Source organism: Agelaius tricolor, unplaced genomic scaffold (genome assembly GCF_023055355.1).
Source record: "Agelaius tricolor isolate 1412-34295 unplaced genomic scaffold, bAgeTri1.0.p SCAF_23, whole genome shotgun sequence".
NCBI lineage: Eukaryota > Metazoa > Chordata > Aves > Passeriformes > Icteridae > Agelaius > Agelaius tricolor.
Window position 1 is genome coordinate 1,330,994 of NW_027269283.1, and position 22,686 is coordinate 1,353,679.

The following is a 22,686-nucleotide window of genomic DNA, read 5'->3' on the forward strand; positions in this document are numbered from 1 at the left end:
GGAGGGGCAGGAAGGGATGCCCGGGGTACCCTCAGGCAGGGGCAGAGGTGCAGCCAGGAATGCCCGCTGAGGTGCCAGGGGTGGGATAAGTCCCTGTGGGATGCAGTCTGTCCCCAGCCTGGGGACCTGGGGCGCTCGGTGACAGTTGAGGGGGTGGCAGCGGGGCAGGGCGAGGTTAACGCCGTTAGCAGCCGGGGCAGGGGTCTCCAACAGACGAGGCCTCGCCGGCCAGATGGGGAGGGAGACTCGTCTGCCGCTCGCCGGGGCCACAAAGGAGGCTCCCCTGGCAGCAGCTGGTCCCGAGGAAGAGGTTAAGGTGACACGTGTCAGGGCAAAGCCCGAGGGGGGCAGACGCGGCCAGGCCTTTGTGGGGGTCACCTCCCATCTGACGGGGAGCAGGTGGGGTGGGAGCCGCAGGGACCGGGCCCGGAGGGGCGGCGGGACGGCTCCCTCAGGGTCCTGCCGGGCAGTGGCATGGCCTGTGACAGCCATGCTCGCTCTGCCTTTGTGCTTATGCACATAATGAACCCTTCTTCCCCCCCTTTTTTGGTCCCAGCAAGAATGGCAATGGAGATGCTGATGGGGGTTATTGCATGGAGCTGGGACAAGACAGGGGACAGTGGGAGGGTCAAAGGTTTGATAGCCAGGACAGGGGCTGGCTGGGCATCCTCACAGTCTGATGGACAGCGGGATGGGTGTCCATCCTCCTGTTTGTGTCAATGCTCCCCAGTTTTGTACAAACCACAGGCAATACTTCATCCCTGTGGGCACTGCTGGCCCCAGGACCCACTCTGGAGGCCAGGAACCAGCCAGGGGTCAGGGCTCACCCCCTGCCACAGCTCAGCCCCAGGCCCCTCGGCTCCCCCTCACCACGAGGCTAATTTCAATTATCTCCTGCAGGCCATATGAATTCTATTAATATCAAAGTAATGAGGTAGTTACTGCGATTGGGAGGAACGGCTGGGGAATTGCTCGGGATAGGGTTTCGCCAGCCAAGAGGGGAAATTAAAACCTCCCTTTGGAGAGGAGCAAAGGGCTGGAGCAGAGGTGAGAGGGGGCCAGCCTGGGGCAGGGGGGATGGTCACGGGTGTCCTTCCCCTGGGGGGGTCACTGGGGGTCACCCCTGCCATCCCCTCATGCCAGGGGACTCCTCTGGAGATGCCATGAGCTGATGGGGAGCTCACAGCAGGGTTGATGCCCCCCCATTCCCTTTCTGCAGCCCCTCCAGCCCCTGCAAAACCCCCCTAAGGATTGTACCCTGGAATACAGAGGTATCCCCTTGCTCAGCCTTCCTGGAGCCTTGTGGGTTTGAGCTGCTGCCCTGGTGTTTGATTGAGGGTGCCCCACAAAGCAGCACTGAAATGGGCAGTGTGTCCCCAGGGCATGGGACAGTGCTGGGCTCCCTCGAGGCATGTGGGGTCCAGCAACTCAGGAGAGGATGGGGAGTGATCACAGACCCTTCCTGGCATCCATATCCAAGGAACTGAGCCTTTTCCAGGTCTATCACCCTTCCCTCACCATGAAAAAGATCTGGCAAAGCTGCCAGCACTGCTCTCCTGGTCAGCCCTGAGCTCACTTGAGAGACCTGAGAAGACCACGAGGAAGAGGAAAATAGCAGGGAGGGAAGGGGAAATATCAGGAACCATATATGTATGTGTACATCCTCCTGTAAAACAAGTTCCAGCTACTTGTCAGGCTGGAAAAGAGCTTTTTATGGGGCAGTGGATGGGCTCCTCCTGCATCCCCCTCAGCTGCAGGGTGCCTGGGGACACGAGCAGAGCCTGATCCCAGCTGCAGCAGGGACCCAGCCAGGAACTGGGGACACGGGGAGTGCACGAGGCTGAGCCGGGGGAGAGTGAATATTTAAAGATAAAAATAGCTCTTGTTGTGGAGCAGGGGCGTCACACACGCCTGCCAAGCTGGGAGGGAGCAGGAGGTGCCTCCCAAGTGTTTAGGAGAGGAATTGGGTGAGGAAGGGGAGGGTGGGTTGAGAGGAGGGTGGGGTTTGTGCCCTGGGTGCTGAGCAGAAAGTCAGGGCATGTGGGAGGATCCTGTTGGACACCGCCCCCCAAAAACGGCGCTGGGGCCGACCCAGAGCCCAAAATAACTGAGAGCAGTGAGGAGAGGTGAGGATTCCTCCCCAGTACCCTCTTAGCCCAGATAAAGAGGGAATATTGGTACAACGGCAGTACTGAGACACAGGACACGGTTTCCCAGAGAAGATGTGGATGCCGCAGAGTTGGGACTTCAGGGCCAGCTTGGCTGGGGCTTCCAGCAGCCTCGTTTAGCAGAAGTGTGTCCCTGCTATGGCAGGGGGTTGGATTAGATGGTTTTTAAGGTCCCTTCCATCCCAAACCAGTCTGTGACTGTCAAAGCCAGCAGGCTGAGCGGGCAGCGTGTCCCCTGCCCCCCGTGTGGCACCAAGTGGTGACATGGCCAGAGGGTCACCCTGTCCCCTCCCTCTGCTTGTGCCACCAGTTCTGCAGCAGCCGCAGACGCTACGGTTCGTGAGCTGAGCCTGGGGGTTCTCAGCTGGTGGCAAAGTCCCCGGATCCCCGCAGGGCTTTGTCCCTCGGCAGGCAGCGCCCAGCCGGACGGTGGGGTGGGGACAGAAGGTGCCCGGGGGTCCCCGGCCACCCGCAGCCCGCGGCAGCGCCGGTGGCTGCACAGCGGCTCTTTGCTGGCATCTGCTGACAGCGGGAGATCCTGCAGCTCTTCCCAGGGAGCGACGCTGAATCTCGGCCCGGGCACGGCCCCGGCCCCGCTCCTGGGAAGGAGAAGGTCCCTGGAGCGTGGGGCTGTAACCCAGCACCTGCCAGGAGCGCCCCGCGGGGATGGGGCCTTGCAGGGAAGGTGCAGCCGCACTGAAGGATGCACTTAACTCAAAACCCTGATGCTGAAGGTGGCTTTCCAGCTAGAAATGGAGAAACGTCCCTCAGGCTTCAAACACAGCCTTTTCCTGGGATAGAAGTCTCTTCCATCCCTCCCGTGCCTCTCTTATGGGCTTAGCACAGGAAGCTCTTCCTGCAATGTCCTCTGAGTCAGGGAATGAAATCACATCCATCAAGGTCTCCTTGTGCCCCAGACAACAGACAACCTCTTGGAATAATAAATCATAGAATGGTTTGGGTTGGAAGGGACCTTAAAATTCACCCAGTCCAACCCCCCTGCCACAGGCAGGGACACCTTCCACCAGACCAGGCTGTCCAAGCCCCATCCAAGCTGGCCTTGCACACCTCTGGGCATGGGGTGTCCACAGCCTTGGTGGTGTCACGTTGACAGGCCATCAGAGAGAGGTGGCAGCAGCAGAGAGAGGTGACATTTATCAAAGCTCTACCTGTCGAGTTATAAAAACTCCAGGAGAGCTGCAGAATCCAGATTCATGGGCAGTGTATCTGACCAACTCTGCAGTGCAAGAGGTGCTTATTCCCAGTGCCAGGCAGGAAGGAAACAGCATTTTCATTTGCAAGTTGTGAATTAAACCAAAAAATGGCCCAGTCAAACTGCAAACATGATGGTGGATTTTACATTCTGCAGGTCATGTGCTGATTTTATTAATAATTTATGTCCATTATCTGATTGACACCCCAGCTACTGATACCACTTGGTATTAAGAGCATCAGAGAGCCAAAGCTGCAGGGGTAGTGACTGGGTGTTAATGTGCAACAACTTTTGCCTTTCTGAAATCATTTTAGCTTCTGGGTGCTGCTTTTTCCTATGCAGTCTCTTGTTCCTTGATTGATTAAATGATCCTGCCCTGATAACATAGGAGCTGCCATGCAGTGGCATAAGCATTTTGCCACTGTGAAAGCCCAGCTGATTGTGGTTATCTAACAGGAATACATAAGGGAAGAGCCTGCATGAGATGGAAGAAACTTTGTACGGACTAATTATGCCCCAAAGCAGACAGAAACACTCTAAAGGACTTGGAAATCCCAGTGATTCTAAAGTCAGGTACTTTAGAATCACATTTTTTTCTATGTTTTCTGCATAGTGATGGATGAACCCATCTGTTAAGTACATATTGCATATCTAAATCTGTTAATATCAAGACTAAAATCTATCTAGATAATAAAAGCTATTTCCCTTCCATCCCTTGCAGGGTTTCACGAGTCTCAGTCCTGCAGGGCAGGGTTGGTATCATCCCCTTCCATGAATTCCTGGAACACTGAGCTCAGCAGCCCTTCCCTGGTGCTGAGGGCTAAGAATTGTCAGGGTATCCAGCAGCCTGAGATGCTGCCTGGATCCCCACAGTTTGGGAATGTTGTCCCAGAGACTGAACTTGAGCTCTTCAAGTCTTTTCTTCAGAAGGGATTAATTCAATTAACACAAGTAACAAACCAGCTCACAGCACTCTATAAATAGACTGGTGGGCTTTGACACAGCTCCTGGCTATGCCAAGAAATGGGACTAATAATAGCTGCTCAACGGCAGGGTTCAGGGGGCTGGAGAGAATAGGCAGAGAAAATGCCAGGATGGCTGAAACCTGCCATGAAATCAGCTGGGGAAGTGTGGAATCCCACAATGGTCTGGATTGGAAGGAATCTTAAATTTCATCTCATCCCATCCCACCCCCTGCCATGGGCAGGGACACTTTCCTCTATCCCAGGGTGCTCCAAGCCTCATCCAACATGGCCTTGGACACTTCCAGGGATCCAGGTGCAGCCCCAGCTTCTCTGGGCACCCTGTGCCAGGGCCTCAGCACTCTCTGCAGGATCCCAACAGCCACGGAGGAAGCTCTGCTGGAGGGGATGGCTCAGAGTGGGGGGCACAGAGCCCATGGCTGCCACACTGCCAGCTCCTGCTCCTGGGGACCGTTTGGAGGATAATGGAGCCAAGAGATGCTTTTTCCAGCTAAAAAGCAGCAATTTCCCTCAGGGCCAAGGTCAGGGCCCTGGCAGCACCCCCAGTCCTGCACCTCAGCCTCCTGCACTCCCCAGCCCCTTTCCCTCCCACTGCTCCTGCTGCCAGGAGAAATTCCCAGCTGGGCTTTTGTCACCGACGCACGCGTGTTTCTGCGGGAAGTTTCTATTTCTGTGAATAGCAATTTTTCAAGCAACTCCTCCCCCGCCTGCTCGCTTTCACAGGAGCCCTGACGAACGCCGCTGGCATGCCTGGAAGCTGCGGCTCACTCACTCACTGCTGCGGGCCAGCCCCGGCCGGAGCCTCCGCCCTCTGCCCTCCCGTCCCATCCCAGCGCCTGTCCTGCAGCTCCACGGCACGGAATTGTCCTCGTGGTGTCTTGGGAGGCTCCAATCGAGCTGGGACCACTCCATGTGCTGGGCTCCCGGTGCTCACCGTGTGCCCTGGGACAGGAAAGGGATAAAAAGAAGTGGGGAAGCCTGGGGGAGACAAGCCTGCAGGAAAACCCCAAAACAGCAGCACCTCTGCTTGGGGGACACTGAGACCTCCAAGAACATCCTGGCATGTCCCAGTTTCTCAGCCACAGCTCCTGCCAGGCCCAGCTGTGCAGAGGAGCCAGCAAATGGTTCCTGTGTTTGATTAAACCTGGAGCCAAGCCCCCAGTCCTCCACCAGTCTGTCAGCCCGATTTGTCCCCTCCTGATGGACTCCCTGCTCAGGGTGAGCCTCCCAGTTTGGGACCAGGGTCTTAAGGGCACTTTGGATTCCCTGTTTCCATTAGAAGACACCACCTGCAGTACTTGCCTGGGGTCTCTATTCCACTTAAGTTGTCATAGGAATATTAATTGCTGCATCATAGGAATATTAATTGCTGAAGCAGGGCAGAAGTGGTGGCTGGGGATGTGCTCTCTCTCTGCTGGGGTCACTGAGGCTCAGCCTCGCTGCACTCACAGGGTGAGGCTGTTTTCCCAAAGGAGGTGAAGTCAGAGTGCTGTGACCTGGATCCAAGGACCATGGTGCTTTCTCCATCCCAGCAGCAGCACAGGGAAAGGTTGGAACCATCTGGATGGCTTCCATGCATCCAGGCCATGCTTATCAGCATCCGTGCCTCGGGGCACAGAGTGAGAAATGAAAGGGAACAACCCAAACGAGCACTGAGTTCTGCTGCACTGAGAGAGATATTTAGTGATCCCACTGCTGGCTCAGATGGGAATGGGCCCTTAGAGGCTGAAATTATCAAAAGCAGCTCTTGGGAATGAAAAAAAGCTGGACAAATTGCTGATTGCAGCTCCCTAGCTGGAAAATAAAGTGAGTGCTCCCAGGGCATGTGGCTCAGGGGGAATGAGCTCTGTGTGCACTTGGGGACTGAAAGACCAAATTCCCCTTGCTGCTCCCAAACCAAGAGGCACTGGCAGCCAGAATGGGGCTGGACAGGGGGTGGGATCAGAGGGAAATACCCTTGGGGTGATGTAGAAGTGCTTGCCACAGTGAGCAGCACCATACTGCAAAGGCAAAGTGTCACTTAAACCCCGGACATTTTAGCAAAGAGAAAATCAGGGATATGTAAAGCGCCTGTTTTGTAAAGAAGTAACCTTCAGGGTTTCCTCTGCTGCAACCTCAAGAAATTCCACAGCTGCTGCTGCGTGGGAGGGAGCCCAGGGAGCATTTTTCTCCTCTGTGTGAGGCTGATGCTCAGGGCTGGCCACAGCCCCTGGCCAGGGAGGGCTGTGCTGAGCAGCACATGCTGCAGCCCCCCTGCCTCAGGTGCCCAGAGCTTCTCTCCACCCCCTTCCCAGCCAGCCAAAAATGTTACAGAATTCTTACAAATCCCTGTGCTTTCCAGAGGGGCTGAGACCTCAGTAGTCCTGTCCCAGAGGCTCCTGGAGCTGCTTGAAGCACTCTGCAAGGGGCAGAGGGGATGTGCCAAGAGTGGTTTGCTACTCCTGGAGGTATTTTCTACTCCTAATTAATGCAGTAAAAATGGGTATCTGCCAAGAAAGTAAAAATATTCTGGTTTTCAAGAACCAGGGCAAGTAAGGAAAAAGCAATGCAGACCCGTCTGAATGTCTGCAGACACCATCTCCCCCTGCCTGGCTCTTGTTTAACCCATTGGCACTCTTGGGAGGTTCCTGCCCTGGCTGTGGCTGCTGGGATGAGCCACAGCTCTGTGCCCAGCTCCCACTGCTCCTCCTGTGACAGCCCAGCACAGGGACACCCAAAATGTCCAGGGCCAGACTGGGGACAAGCAACTGTCCAGGGCCTGTGTCCCTCCCCATGCCAGTCCCAGGATGGGGTGGGAGCACTGGGAAGCACCAGGTTCTCCTGGTGCCCTGTGTCAGGCCAGAACAAAGAGCACTGGGGAGCTCTGGGGATCACTGGGGAGCTCTGGGGAGCACTGGGGAGCACTGGGGAGCACTGGGGATCACTGAGGAGCACTGAGGAGCTCTGAGGAGCTCTGGGGATCACTGAGGAGCACTGGGGAGCATTGGGGAGAACTGGGGAGCACTGGGGATCACTGGGGATCACTGAGGAGCACTGGGGATCACTGAGGAGTATTTGGGATCACTGGGGATCACTGAGGAGCACTGAGGAGCTCTGAGGAGCTCTGGGGATCACTGAGGAGCACTGAGGAGCTCTGGGGAGCTCTGGAGAGCAGTGTCCTTTCTCATGCCCCATCCCCACATGGTGAGGGGAGAACCAGGCTTTTCCAGAGCCCCATCCCAGGATGGAGCACTGGAGCCTTGGTGTCCTGGTCTCTCCCCATGCTCCATCCAGGCCAGAGCCGTGTCTCTCCTGTTGCCCCATCCCAATAGGCTGGGGAGAAGGCTGGAATGGGGAGAGCTAAGGAGTGCTGGCCCCTCCAGGTGCCTGTCCTAGGATCAGTGGGGAGCCGTGTGTCCCTCCCTGTGCCCATCCCAGGGTGGAGAGGAGAGTTGTGTCCCTCGTGGGCAGGCGTGGGAAGCGCTGGGGAGCACCATGTCCCTCTGGAGCCCCTCCATCCGGGCTGGAGGAGGGAGTCCTGGGGAGCACTGGGAGCATCGTATCTTCCCGGTGCCTGTCCCAGGATGGAGCGGGGAGCACCGGGGAGCTGTGCTCTTCCCTGTGCCCCATTCCATGATGGGGAGCACTGGGGAGCCGCGTCCCCTCCTGGTGCCCCGTCCACAGTTGGTGCGGGGAGCGCTGGGGAGCATCCCGGTGCCCTGTCCGGGGCGAGGCCGGGATCCCGCTCTCTCCCGGGGCTCCGTCCCGGTCCGGCGGGCGGTGTGTGGAGGGACGGGGCGTGGAGCGGTGCGGGGAACTAAGGGGCGGTGCGGAGCGGTGATGGGAGAGGCTGTGCCGGGTGTGGAGAGGCGGTGCGGGGCAATGGGCGGAGCGGTGCGGGACAGGGACAGGCGGTGCGGGGCGCTGAGGGGTGGTGCGGGACAGGCGGTGCGGGGCGGTGTGGGACGGGGATAGGCGGTGCGGGGCGGTGAGGGGCGGTGTGGGACGGGCGGTGAGGGCGGCGTGGGACAGGGACGGGCGGTGCGGGGCGGTGAGGGGCGGTGTGGGACGGGCGGTGCGGTGAGGGGCGGTGAGGGGCGGTGTGGGACGGGCGGTGCGGTGAGGGGCGGTGTGGGACGGGTAGTGTGGGACGGGCGGTGCGGTGAGGGGCGGTGTGGGACGGGCGCTGAGGGGCGGTGCGGAGCGGTGAGGGACGGGGACGGGCGGTGCGGTGAGGGGCGGTGAGGGGCGGTGTGGGACGGGCGGTGCGCGGGGCGCTGAGGGGCGGCGCGGGGCGGTGTGGGACGCGGAGCGCGCGAAGATGGCGGCGGGCAGGCGCGCCCCGCGCACCGGGCTGCTGGAGCTGCGCGGCCCCAGCGGGCAGTGGCTCCGCGTCCTGCTCACCCTGGCCGAGGACGTGCTGGGGGTCAGCCCTGCAGACGGCCCCGGGCCCGGCCCCGAGGCCCCGGCGGCGCAGCTGAACGGCGGCGAGCCGGGCTCCGCCGCGCCCGAGGCGCTCGCCAACATCAGGCGCACCGTGCGCGTCGTCAAGCAGGACGTGGGGGGGCTCGGCATCAGCATCAAAGGTGAGGCCGGGCCCGGGGGTCCCGGGGCGGCGGGGGGAGACGGGCATCGGCACCGGGACCTGTTGCTGCTGCCGTCCCGCGGCTCGCTCGGAGCGGACCCCGCGGGGAGCGAGGCTGGGGTCGGGATCCTCACAGCCCCCAGCCCCAGCTCAGGACGGGGAGGGGGATACGTGGCAGTGACGGGACCCGAACCATTGCCAGCCTACGGAAAGAGCGATGATTTGGGGTGAGGAGTGACCGGCCAGTGCCTGCCCGCCGTGCCCCCGCCGGGGTGAGGGCCCTCAGGGTTTGTGAGCCGAAGGGGACACACGGGTATGGTGCTGTCTCACGGGGCAGCTGGGGTGCAGGGGGGCACCCGGTTACACCAAAGTTGCCCTTTTGCAGCCAAAGTGAGGGCTGGGCCGGCGTGTCCTTGTCCCACCGTGCTCCTTAGTTGGGAAATGCCCCTTTAAAACTGTCAGCAAAACGAAGGGAGCGATGTAAAAGCCCCTGGAGATCTGCCGGCGCTGGGTGCGGTGTTAAAGCAGCGCGCTCGGGTTTGACTGAAGATGTGTGCTCCCGGGAAGCCTCCCTGTTCAATGGCTGTTTTCCCTCCCGAGCTATCCCGCTCCTTGGTGACTCGCCTGAACTTCAGGCTGGAAACTTCTTAGGGCAGTGATGGCGTTCCTGCCTTTCTGCCTGCCTTTGATTTTCACGCGGCTCCGAGCGTGTAGGGAGCTGTGAAAGCAGGATGAAAAGGGCAGCGGGGAGACAGGGACAGGGCTGTCACGGAGCGTGGCTGTGAGAGGCAGCGGGCTCGGCCGCCCCGGGGGCACTGACAGGGCAGCTCTCGCCTCCTGACGTGGCTTCTCCTTCCAGCTCTGAGGGGACACAGACGCAGCCTCCGGCTCCCTCTTGAAGCGGGGAGGTTTTGCAATGCGAATGTGCGGGTGCTGGAACTGGATCGACACTGCTGGCCGTGTCTGCAGGGTGCCCCAGCGTGCCAGCCCTTTTTTTGGGAAGCACAAACCCCCTTTCGTAACCGCCCCTTGGCTGCCAAGTTATTGCTTGCTCTGTGGCTCTCCCAGGAAAGGAGAAGCTTCCCTTGGTTCAGTTAAAACTTTACTTTTCCAGTGACGTATGTGGAAAAGAAGTAGTTGCCATCAAAACTGGGCAGTGGAAGGTGCTGTGGAGGGTGGGGCAGCCTTGTAGGGCAGGGCATCGCTCCTCACCGGGCTGCTGGCATGTCACTGTTCATGGGCCAGCCGTGTTTCACGCAGGGTGTCACCCGGGGGGACGAGTGTCCTGCCACAGGACGTGGCCTGGGGCTGGCAGGACAGCGGGGAGCCGAGCGGGAGCCGGGCTGGCAGAGGTTCTTAGCTCTGGTGCAAGGACGGAGCAGCCCCCGCCGGGGCCTCTGACAGCTGATAACCGGAGCCCTCGCTGGCTTGGCAGCGACTGAGCGAGGAAATGCCTGTGGCACCGGCTGGGAGCAGCCCGGGGCGGGCAGTGACAGCGGGCTGGGCTCAGCATCTCCCTCTGGGATGAGGATTATCTCTTGGAGACTCCTCGGGACAGGCTGTCCCCGGGCACAGGGCACATCGGGCACTGCTGATCCCCACAGGCTGCCACGGGCAGTGGCTGCTGCATCCCTGAGCCCTGGCACGGAGGCAGCTCAGATCTCCCCGCGGGTTCAAAAGTCGATGTGCAAATTGATCTCCTGAAGCCGCAGGGAGTTTGAATAGCATTCTTTTAGTCAGGACGGCGGGGAGCAGCCGGTATCAGGGCTGCTGTGTGGACAGGAACATGCAGCCAGATTGGTTCACCTCTCCCTGGCTCTTTGGCCTCTCCAAAAGCATTCAGCTGTCTTATGTGTTGAGATCATGAAGTCCTTGGAGCCAGGATAGTCGCTCAGCACACATGATTAATAATGCAAATAACGATACACTTTCCTGCCAAAACTGATGGGGAGATGGCCAGGTTATGTGTTCGCTCTGTGAATAATCTGTGACCAATCTGAGTGGTTTTGGAGCAATCACTTCATCAGCTGTACAGCATCATGGTACTTTGGCAGCTATGGTTGGTACAGGTGTCCTGTGGGTATCTGGGGGAGTGGGCTGACCTGGCACAGTGCACTGAGTGCCAGCAGAAAGGCTCAGCCTTGCTGGGACCATCTGGTACCAGAGCATCCCCCTCCCCACCCACCCCTCCAAGCGCTCCTACAGCCACAACCGCTCCCTGTCTCTTCTGTTTCAAGGTGGCCGAGAGAATAAAATGCCCATCTTGATCTCCAAGATCTTTAAGGGGCTGGCAGCCGACCAGACGGAGGCGCTGTTCGTGGGGGATGCCATCCTCGCCGTCAATGGCACCGACCTGTCCGAGGCCACCCACGACGAGGCCGTGCAGGCCTTGAAGAAGACGGGCAAGGAAGTGATCTTGGAAGGTAGGAGACAAGGATGTGATGGGGGCAGAAGGGTTCTCCTTCCTGTACGGGGATGACACAGGGGTGGCATCTCATCTGCAGCTGCATTTGCATACTCTTTCAAATGGAAAACAACATATGCAGAGTAATTTGTCTGCTCATCCGGAGAGCTGGAGGTAACTGCTGGGATCTCCCTGTCTCCGTGCCCAGAGGCTCTGTCTCCCCGCTGTGGGACCTCAGGCAGGCAGCAGTGGGAGGTGTGGGACAAGTTTCTGGGATTTGGGATTTGGGATTCTTTCATTGCACAGCATCACCCCCACGTCTGCAGTTCTTGGGGCAAGAGAAAACATTTTCTGCTTTTCTCGAGGTTTTAATTTAAACCCACATCCCTGGCTGCTGTAGGTTTATGCCAGTGGGGAGGGCCCACTCCTGCTGAGCACCTTGGGGTTTGCTGGGTGGGTTTTGGGCAGGTGGAGGGTGGGGCAGGGCCTGCTCAGGAACTCCCCATCCAGGGGATGCTGCCCACTGAGGGGATCCCTGGAAGCTGAGGCCACAGCCATGCCAGGGATGCAGCCTTCACCACCCTGGAGCAGGCTGTTCCCTGCCTTCCCTCTCAGTACCAGACAGATGGTCCCTGGTGTGTCCCAGCCCTGAGGGGGCTGCACACTGTAGGAGTCCCTCAAGCCCTGCTTGAGGACTGGGTGAGGGTTGATGGGTTGGGACCACGGGAGTCCTGAGGGAGAGACTCCATTCTTTGGCTACCCTTCACCTCACATCTGTCCATGTTTGCCCACCCTCTGCCAGCTTGGCCAGGCTGGGATGAGCATCCCAGATCTGTCCCTCAGGAAAAGAGCCTTCCCCTCCCCTCACTTCCAACCAGGCCCTGGGGTCACCCTGTTTAACAGGGGGGTCCTGGCACCAGAGACCCTTCCCAGAGCCCAAAGGGAGGTTTGGTTTGGGGGCAGTGCTCGGGGCTGTCCCTGAACAAAGCAGTTCTGTGTGCTGTGCTGCCAGCGACCACCGTGGCTCCAGCTTTTCTGTGCCTTCCCCAGATTGTCTCAGCTCCAGATTTTCATTTTTAGCTTTGCTCAGCCCTTTCTGCTGTGGGTTCCTCCTCTCCTGGGAGCCTGAGGACCACGGTTCAGCTGGAGGAATGTGCTGCTCTGCACAGCTGCTGGGAGCAGATAGGGTTGGTGGTGGGGTGGTTTTGTTGTTTTTTTCTGACCAAAGAAAAATACAAGAGCTTCTTTCTTTGTGAGTCTGTGAAATTCCTGCCTGGAGCCGCTGCTCTTGGACCACCCTCCTTCCATTATTTTCTGTTCATCCTTTGGTGTGGGTTTCCCTTCTGCCAGAGCTCCTGCCAGAGGTGGAGAGGAGCTGCCCTTTCTGGAGAGAAGAATTTCCTCCCTGAAGCCCTCCTGCTCCTCCTCCATCCCCTGGGATCCAGGTCCCCCTCCTGGGAGGCAGTTGCAGGCAGGGCCTTTGCTGTAGCTTGCTGAGCTCAGGTATGACCTGCTGGGCTTCTTAATAAATTCAAACTCCCAGCAGGTACCCTTGGGAGGAGACTGGGGCTGTGCTCCCACTAGAGCACTCTGGAGCTCTGGGATGAGTTTGTATCTGATGTTGTTTGGGGTCCAGGCAAAGCAGGGAAGGGATCTCTGCTGCTTGTCTGATCACTGATGTCACTGATAAACGTGGTCCATCTCCATGCCCTCCCTGGTTTTGGGTTTGCTGGCACAGTGCAGCTCTGCCATGGGGCTGTGCCATGGTCAGGCTGTCCCTGCCCTGTGGAGATGGTGGCCCTGCCTGTACCTGCCACCCCTGTGGCTCTCCAGGAGCTGGCTTCCAAACACCCTGCCCCAGGGAGAGGTGATAGGGCAAGGGGCAGGGGGTGGCCTCAAGTGCCTGAAGGGTGTTAAATTGCATACCCTCTGCTGCCTTCTCCTGCTTGGAGAAGGCTGAGCTTTAAAAAGAGCACTTTAACATTACTTAGCCACTTTCTGCTCCCCACATGCTGCCAGGTGTGACTCCAGCTTTCCTTATGGTGCTCTGAGTGCTAAACCAGTGTATTTGGCACAGCCAGTGTCTGTTCACTCCTTGCTGCTCCTGGCTGCAGTCGTTGCTAGGGTTTGGAGTTTTTTGGGAGGTTTGCAGGTGGCATTGCAGCAGGTAACAAAACTGGGAGAGCTGGCACCTCCTCAGAGAGCAGTGAGGAGAGACTCCCCAAAGTGGCAGAGCTGGGAGGTGGTGATGTGCTCTAATGTGAGCATCAGCAGTGCCTCCCCATGCCAGATTTCACCCTGGGCTGCTCAGTGTGGCCTCAGGCTCCTGGGTGTCATTGCTGCCCAGGCGTGAGGACATGCAGATACCTCTCCCTGTGTCCTGCCAAGATTCTTTTTGAATGTGCCAAACTACTCTCTTGGTATTTACAGGAGGAGTTGGACTGTATTTATATTACATTGTTATTTCAGGGAGAGTCGTTCTCCCTTGCCTTATTTTTCCCTTGTTTTTTTTTTGCCCTTATTTTCATTGCTTGGAATCTCCATGGCAGAGACTCCGTGGTAGGGGGAGGGCTGGTGAACATCCTTCCAGCTGCCCTGGGAAGGGCTCTGGGGTCAGGAGTGGTTTTCCTGGTGAGGCCCCTGTGCTGTATTGTCCTGGGGGAAGAACTGGAAACAGTGGGGAGGAGGAGTTGGGGGAGCTGTGGACATCTCACATCCATAACTTATTTGCCACAGGGGTGCTCCTGGGGCTGTCTCTGCTCTTTAGGACTTGCTTGGTCAAGAAATTGCTTGGAAGTTTGAAATTCAGAAAAATGGGTGCTGGGAGAGAGTGGGGCTGGGGATTCTCCAGAGTGCTGGTTGCCATAACTGTGGGAAGGAGGGCTTTGGATCTGCCCTGGGGATGATGCCAAGAGGTGATGGGGCACATCTGCCACCTCCACACCTCTCTGCTCTGAAGCTTTGCTTTCCCTGGGGAGTTTCCTGGGTTTGTTTCTCCTCCCTGGAAACACAGAGGGCTGTCCCATGATCTCCCTGCTGACAGTGCAGCACTGGGGAATGTTTAGCAAAGAGCTGGGGCATGGAATGTGGCACTGAGTGCTGGAACAGGATCCTGGGGCAGGAGGGACAGCAGCAGCCTCACCCTGCAGCACCCTATGGCATCTTCCTCCCTGGGGTAGAAGGACTTGAGCTGGGGCAGCTGGGGCAGGAGCTGCTGCCGTGTTCATGCTTGGAGCCAGGGGCAGGGCATGGTCCCAGGGTGGGTGCTGGGGACTGTGCTGGCTGCTCTGGAAGCACATCAGAGCATGGGGTTGGAGCTGGCAGGTCATTTCAGGGTGTCTGTTTGGGGTGTGGGTTTGCTCAGCCCTCCAGTTTAACATGCCAATTTTGGCTCATTAATCCTGAGGCAGAGAGGGACCAGCTGGAGGTGGGATTAGCATCTCTGTAGGGCCAGCACTCAATCTCCAGGAGCTCTATGGAAGATTTCCTGATATGATGGCCTTGTTGAGCTGTGTGGATGCTGTTGGGAAGATTATGGCAGAAGAAACAGCAGCACCATCCTACTCCTGACCAGAAATGGAATCTGGAACCTCCTCTTTGAATCCACACCATGATCTCCAGGCTGAAGCAGAGTGTGCTGGTGACCCAAGCAGTGAGAGGGTGTTCTTGACCCTGCTCTGGGTGTCCATGTCTGTTTTCCTGCCTGGAGGAATCATTGTGGCTCCTCAGTGAAGCTCTGTGGGGTCAGGCTTGGCTCTGAGCAGTGAGGATGCATGGGGCAGGTTGTGCTGACTCAGGATCCAGGGTGCCAGGAGTGGTTGGTTTGTGATTGTTCTCCATCCTTGTGAGGAATGGGCTGATGGGGAGGGAGAATTTCTACCCCAGAAGTCAAACCAAGGAATTTTGATGGTTCTGCCCCTTTCTGGCATACCAGGGAGAAAAAAAATAGCTGCAACACAGAGGCAGAGCCAGGGCCTTTGGTTAAACATGTCCCTGGTGCAGCTCACTCCAGGGTTCAGGACACATGGGATGCTCCAGTGATTGGGAGCCCCTGTGCCACCACCTGGGCCCCTGCAGAGGCACCATCCTGGCATGGGATGGGTGGCTGCGCACCCAGAGACTTTAGCTGTTCCCTAAAACCCTAAAATAAAGTTTTCCTTGGTGCAAAGCCCTGAGCAGTTAAAGGTAGGTCCTATTTGTCCCCTGTCCTCTGTTCTGGAGAGGATCAGTGGGACAGGCTCCCTCCCTGGAGAGCCCACATGGCTTTGGTGGCCACATGGATTAGCCCAGCAGCCCCCCAGGGCTGTGTGCCTGCTGCAGGTGACTTCAATCAACAGCAGCCAGGCAGTGTTGCTGCCCAGGGGTTTTTGGAGGGTGCAGGCTGCCAGGGAGCAGGCAGGAACCCCAGCACTGCAAGGTGGTAATTAAAAACAAAAAACAGTTCAAGAATTACAGTTACCACTAGCAGAGGCGATGCATGATATGGTCTGAGTTGTTTGCTTTAATGAGATGGAGGTAATTAATTAATCCATTCAATACCAACTGCAGTGAAGGGACTGGCAGGAGTGTAAGTCAGCCCGCTGTGAAGCCAGTGCTGGGGTCACTGGAGGGGACAGCAGCTCTCATGGGATGGTGACCTGGCCTTGGCCAGGCAGTGTCACAGCCTCCAGCACCTCCCAGCTCCCCGTGCTCGCTCGGGACCCCCCGTGCTTTGCGACCAGCCTGAAGCCTCCTTAAAGCCACGTAGCCGAGACATCAGACCCTGCCTTTTGCCTCATTCTCCGTGGCCTGTCCCGCACTGGGCACTGCCCCTGTCCTCCGCGGCTCCCTCGGGACGTGACCCCGCCACCGCCCAGCTAATGCCGGTGACGTCCCCCGCGTGCCCGGGGAGCCAGGGGCTGGCGCAGGGACGCCGCTCGGGTTTCAGCGGCTCAATGGCATCTTTCTGAACTCCAATTAGTTCCCAGGCACCGGCATAATGGCAGGTCCCCGCTGCCAAGATTAATGGCTCGGGTGAGATGCAGCGCGGCTCGGATGCCTGCGGGAACGTGGCTATTTTTGTAACGGGAGGCGCGGGGCACGAGGCTGGTGGCCCCCCGCCGCCGCCTTGGCCCCGGGGCCACCGCGGGGTGACCCGGCCCACGTGGCACAGCACCGTGGCCATTTATAGCTGTGTCCCGCTCAGCACCCGCGGGGCTCCAGCTCCACGCAGCTCCTGCCGGCCTATCGGGGTTTAGGGGGTTTAGGGAGCTCATGGGATAGCAATGAAAGGGGAGAGCACAGAAGCGGCCGAGTTGGAAGGGACCCACCAGGATCATCCAGTCCAAGCCCCGGCCCTGCACAGACATCCCAACAATCTCACCCTGTGCACCCCTGAGAGCATTGTTCAAACACTCCTGGAGCTCTGGCAGCCTTGGGGCTGTGACCTCAAGGGAAGATGGGTGGGAGATCTCCCATCTTGTGGCCAGGTGAAGTTTGGGAGTGGGTGCATGCAGACTCTTTCCTGGTGGCAGAAGGGCTCCTTTCTGGCAGCACATCAGGCTGCTGTGGCTCGGCTGCAGTGATGGAGCTGTGCCCATCCAGACACCCACAGGGGTTGGCTGCAAAGCCAAGCTCGTGTCCCCCATCCTGCCACCCACTCTGCTGCCTTGGACCTGCAGTGGAACCAGCCAGGATGGCTGGGGACATGGCTGCAGGCACGTGTCTGTTCCATGGTCTTTTCCAAAGGGCCTCCAAAGGGAAGCCCTTCCCTGGAGTCAGAGGCTGGTCCCTCGCTGCCCCAGGGCAGCACCAGCACTGGCATCCTGCCTCCTCAGCTGGAGTTTTTCAGCCAGCATTGCCAATCATCCTCATTTTCAGGATGTGGCTGTGGGGCCCCATCAATTTGTGGTGCCTTTCATCTCCCCCTTTCCCCAAACCTCTGGAGCCGGCTGCCATCCCAGCATGGCTCTGAGGGCTCTGGCTCTGGAGCCAGGCTCAGTGGGGACTGGTTTCTTGTCCCTGCTTTGAGGCTCACAGGGCAGGGCTGTGCAAGCAGAGAGCACGCTCTCCAGGGCTTTTCCTGGGGCCAAGCCAGGGTATTTGAGCACTGTTCCTCAGCTGGCAGCGGGACTGGCTGTACCAGCACAGTTTGGACTGTGTAATTTTGGCCTGGGACTCTTTCCCATTCCCCACCCCTGGCTGTGTGTGCTGCCCCAGGGAACTGCTCAGGCCTGGATCTGTGAACTGATCTGGGTTAAAGGCAAGGAAAAAGGGGGAAAATATAGTTTTTATCCCTCTTGCAGAGCTCCCCAGGCTGCACTGGTGGGGCTGGGATACTGTGAGGGTTCCAGGTGTCATGTGGGGGTGCTGAGGCCCTGGCACAGAGAAGCTTGCCCAGAGAAGCTGTGGCTGCCCCTGGATCCCAGGCAGTGCCCAAGGACAGGTTGGACGGGGCTTGGAGCACCCTGGGACAGTGCAAGGTGTCCTTGTCCATGGCAGGGGATGGATTGAGATGGGCTTTAAGTCCCCTTCCAACCCAGACTATTCTGTGGTTCTATGATAAGCAATGTTCTTCTGTTCCTAAAGCAATTGCTCTTATCACTGAGGCCACAGCCTCCCATAATTGTCCCTACCAGCAGGACCCTTTCCATTCCTGGGGCTGGTGTACAAATCCTCCATCCTCCCTAGAGCCACACAATGCTCCATCCCCCTGCACCATGCAGGAAAGCCCCACTGACATCTGCACACATCTTCCTTTATGCCCTACAAGCTCTGACATGAATGTGCCAGCATGAAGGTCCCTTTAATGCTCTGGAAATCCCCAATAAATGGAATGAGGAGAGTGGAATGGGATGATCTTTAAGGTTCCTTCCAACCCAAACCATTTTGTGATTCTGTGTCACTCCCTGTGTGCCCTTGCCCACCAGTGCCACCTGCAGCAGCATGGGTGCCAGCTGTGGGGAGCTAATGGAGAGGTCAGCAGCTCTGGTGCAGGGAGAGTGGGGGGGTTTCAGCAGGGTAGGATGAGGCTGCCCTGGCCTGTTCCGTGTCCTCAGCGCTGCTGCCTCTCTTCCAGTGAAGTACATGAAGGAGATCTCGCCCTACTTCAAGAACTCCTCGGCAGGGGCGACAGTCAGCTGGGACCCCTCTCCCGCTGCCCAGCAGAAGCGATCGTCCCCGCTGCTGCCCCCTCGGGAGCTCCGGGAGAGCCGGAGTGTCCCTCTGAAGATGTGCTACGTGTCCCGCAAGTGCCTCCCCACCGACCCGGAGCACAGGTCAGTGATGGCACCGCGGTGCCCCGGGGAGCCGGGGGCGGGCAGGGACTCACCGGGGCCGTGTCCCTGCAGGTACCTGGAGGTGTGCTCGGCCGACGGGCGCGTCGCCCTCTTCCTGCGGGCCAAGGATGAGGCCACGGCGCAGTCGTGGCTCGGCGCCATCCAGGCCAACGCGGCCGCGCTGCTGCCGCGGGTGAAGGAGGAGCTGCGGGCACAGCTGGCGGGGGCTGGCACGGTGGCCGGACGGGACGTCAAGCACGTGGGCTGGCTGACCGAGCAGGTACCCCCCGGTCCCCCACCACCCCGTGCCACCATGCTGCCGCTGGCCCTGACCCAGTCCCTTTGCAGCTCCCCAGCGCCGGCACCAGGAACCTCCTGGCCGTGCTCACAGAGAAGGAGCTGCTGCTGTACGGGAGCCTGCCGCAGAGCCGGGACGCGCTGGGCAAGCCCACGCACAGCTACCCCCTCATCGCCACCAGGTAGGGGCCAGCAGCTCAGTGCCCTCCTGCTCTGCTCAAGGATAGGGTGGTGGCAGTCCCTGGGGGCAGTGCTGGGAGTCAGGGCAGAACCAGGGCTGGTGTCAGACCCACAAAGTGGTGACAGTGTCCAAGGGTGGGTGGCAGAGTCCAGGGGTGATGTCAGGGTAGTGGGCACAGTGGTGGTGACAGTGTCCAGGGGTGGTGTCAGGGCAGTGGGCTCAGTGGTGGTGACAGTGTCCGGGGTGGTGTCAGGGCAATGGGCACAGTGGTGGTGACAGTGTCCGGAGTGGTGTCAGGGCAATGGGCACAGTGGTGGTGACAGTGTCCGGAGTGGTGTCAGGGCAATGGGCACAGTGGTGGTGACAGTGTCCGGGGTGGTGTCAGGGCAATGGGCTCAGTGGTGCTGAGTTGCGGGGATGGGGCGGGGATTTCGGGCGGGTTTCGGGGCGGGTTTTCAGGGCGGGTTTTGAGGGAGGGATGCGGGGCAGGGTTGGGGCGGGGTTTCAGGGTGTAGGGCGTGGTCTCGGGGCGGGGTTGGGGCGGGGTTTTGGGGCGGGGGCGGCTCCGGGGGCGGCTCCAGCGCGGGCGCTGCGGGGCCTCATCCGCGGGGCTGCAGCGCCCCCTGGCGGCCCCGCTGCGCAACCGCCGCGGAGTGGAGCAGGGTGAGGCGCTGGGGCCGTGCGGCATGCGGGGCAGTGCTGGGGCTGTTCCGGGGCCGTGCGGGATGCGGGGCAGTGCTGGGGCTGTTCCGGGGCCGTGCGGGATGCGGGGCAGTGCTGGGGCTGTTCCGGGGCCGTGCGGGATGCGGGGCAGTGCTGGGGCTGTTCCGGGGCCGTGCGGCATGCGGGGCAGTGCTGGGGCTGTTCCGGGGCCGTGCGGGATGCGGGGCAGTGCTGGGGCTGTTCCGGGGCCGTGCGGGATGCGGGGCAGTGCTGGGGCTGTGCCGGGGCCGTGCGGGATGCGGGGCAGTGCTGGGGCTGTGCGGGATGCGAAGCGGGGCTTGAGCCGTGTGAGGAGCGGTGCTGAGGCGGTGCGGTGCTGATGGGCAGTGCTGGGATGTTGGGTGCGCGGTGCCGGGGCAGTGCAGGGGTGCGGTGCTGTGTTGGCGCTGGGATGTTGCGGTGTAGGGGTGCAGCGCTGGGGCGGTCCAGCACTGGCGTGGTGCGGGGTGAGCTGCAGGGTGCGGTGCTGGTTCGGTGCCGTGGCAGTGCCGGGGCCGTGCGGGGCGCGGTGCTGAGCGCTGGCCGTGCCGCAGGCTGGTGCACTCGGGGCCGGCCAAGGGCTCGGCGCTGTACGAGGCCGAGCGCTCCTTTGCGCTGCGCGCTGGCGGCCGCCTGGGCGTGCAGACCCATCTCTTCAGTCTGGAGAGCCCCCGAGAGCTCGCCCTGTGGACGCGCCTGCTGGTGGACGGCACCCACGGCGCCGCCGAGCTGGCCCAGGAGGTCTCGACAGGTCAGCGGGGGCCCGGGGGGGCGGGGGGTGCGGCGGGACCCCCCGGCTCACCCCTGTCCCGTCCCTGTCCCCAGCGTGCACGTGGAAGGGGCAGGACTGCACCCTGACCGTCCACATCGACAAGGGCTTCACCATCTCCACCAGCGAGCCCGGGCTCAGCAGGACCATCCTGCTGCAGCAGCCCTTCGAGAAGCTGCAGATGTCCTCGGATGATGGCACCAAGATGCTCTACCTGGACTTTGGTGGACCAGAGGGAGAGATTGTGAGTTGGCTTTGCCTTCAGCAGCACCCACAGAGCACCCACCCTGTTCATGGCACCCATCCTGCCTGGCACAGGGGTGACCCATGGCTCTGTCTGCCCACCCCAGCCAGGGGGCACAGCCCTTCCCAGGGCCCCAGTAAAGCTGTGGTGGGTTTGGGCAGCTCTGGGTGGTACCTGGCTGAAAGCTGGCTGCTGCAGGAACAGCCCTCCCTATTACAAACATGCCTCCTTTCCTTTTTTGCAGCAGTTGGACCTTCACTCCTGCCCCAAGACCATCGTCTTCATCATCCACTCCTTCCTGTCGGCCAAGGTGACCCGGCTGGGGCTGCTGGCGTGACGAGGGAGCCCAGCAGTGGCCGGAGCAGCCTGAGCCCCTGGCCCATCTATGCACCTCCCTCCTGGCCAAACCCAGCCCCAAGGCATCCCAAGGAGACTGCAGCCCCCATGGGATCAGTCACCCCACCAAGGAACAGCACCATCCAGCCAGGAAAAACCCCTCTAGGGGCGTTTGGGGGCAGCTGTGGGGTGAAACCCCTCTTGGATGGCAGCACCAGGACTTCTCCGGTGCCTTCCTCTCCTCCTTCCTTGGTGGCTGGAGAAAGCCATTGGGAGCCCACCAGTGGACAGGTGGCCATCACCCCAGTGCCTTGAGAGATGATATTTTCTGTACAAAGAACCCATTTGTATCCATGTTTTATATTTATATTGCCCACTTCCAAACGCTGATGTGGCAGCTCTTCCACACCTGGGTTGGACCCCTGGGAGAGTCCCCAGGTCCTGCAGCACAAGGACCCCCTGTGTCTTTTTTCCAGACAGGCAACCCAAGGGCTGGAGACCAAACCAGCTCTAAAGTGCTTGAGGGACAGGAACTGCAAGATCAGCTGTATTTGCCAAATTTTTCCATATTGTATGGAATGATAGGAACCACTTTTCTCTGTTGGAGTTGGACGGTTCGTTTGGTTTTGTGCACTCTGGGGTCACTTTATTTCCCGGTTTGGGGAGGGAGGGTTGTCAGGTGGCTGCTGTGGAGTGACTTCTTTTATGAACCAAAAGATTCTGCATGGAAATGCCTTTTTTGGGGGGGTTAAATAAACTTTGCAGATCACAACCAGCAGGAACCAAGATCTGTCTCCTGCTTTCACTTGGAGAAGTTGAAAATCAATTTGTGGGTGGTACCTGGGCTGAGCCTTGGGGTGTTTTCCACCAGGGGAAGGAAGGGATTTGCCTGGTGGTGCTGGGGACACTGTGAGGGGTTCAGGTGGGGACAGAACATCTTTAAGGTGCCCAAAACTGTGCTGGGAGTGGCAGAGAAGGACATGCTGATGGCAGCAATAGCTTTGGTGATACCAGATGAGTTTGGATTCCCTACACTTTAGGATGCTCACAGGAGGGTGGGTGTCATTTCCAAACTCAAGAAAGTTATGTTTTGTGTTTTATATTTTTCCTGTAAGAGCAGCTGCCTAGCTGAGCAGTGGCAGAGGCTTAGAAAGTTGTTGGGAGCACAGGAAAGGGCTCTGTTTGCATCACTGCACTGCCAAGTTCTGGGTTAACCTTCTCCTTTTGGACTGGCCCTGTCCATGGGGGCACCTGGAGTCTCCCAGGAAAGCCATTAGCCAGGGACTAAGACACTCAGGCTGCAGGCAGAGGAACAACAACTGATTAGCAGCAAAATAATATCAGAGAAGCTGTGGCTGCCCCTGCATCCCTGGCAGTGTTCAAGGCCAGGCTGGATGGAGCTTGGAGCAGCCTGAGATAGTGGAAGGTGTCCCTGCCATGGCAGGGGCTGGAATGAGCTGGGCTTTAGGTTCCCTTCCAACCCAGACCTCTCATTGTGTGGTTTTTAATGATGTCAGGTACCCTGCTGCCCTGTGAAGGGGGGAGCCTTGAGGGAGGAATTGGGGTGAC

General features: G+C 59.3%; 1 protein-coding gene across 1 annotated transcript; it reads left to right on the plus strand.

Moving 5' to 3' along the window:
* Positions 1 to 8,620: 8,620 nt before the first annotated feature.
* Positions 8,621 to 21,892, plus strand: SNTA1 (syntrophin alpha 1). The gene is made up of 8 exons (XM_071446735.1): positions 8,621 to 8,929; positions 11,166 to 11,351; positions 18,390 to 18,588; positions 18,661 to 18,868; positions 18,937 to 19,067; positions 20,323 to 20,519; positions 20,594 to 20,781; positions 21,026 to 21,892. Exons 1-8 carry the CDS (start codon positions 8,665 to 8,667, stop codon positions 21,116 to 21,118), a joined length of 1,467 nt encoding a protein of 488 aa, XP_071302836.1. The 5' UTR covers positions 8,621 to 8,664; the 3' UTR covers positions 21,119 to 21,892.
* The last annotated feature ends 794 nt before the right edge of the window (positions 21,893 to 22,686 follow it).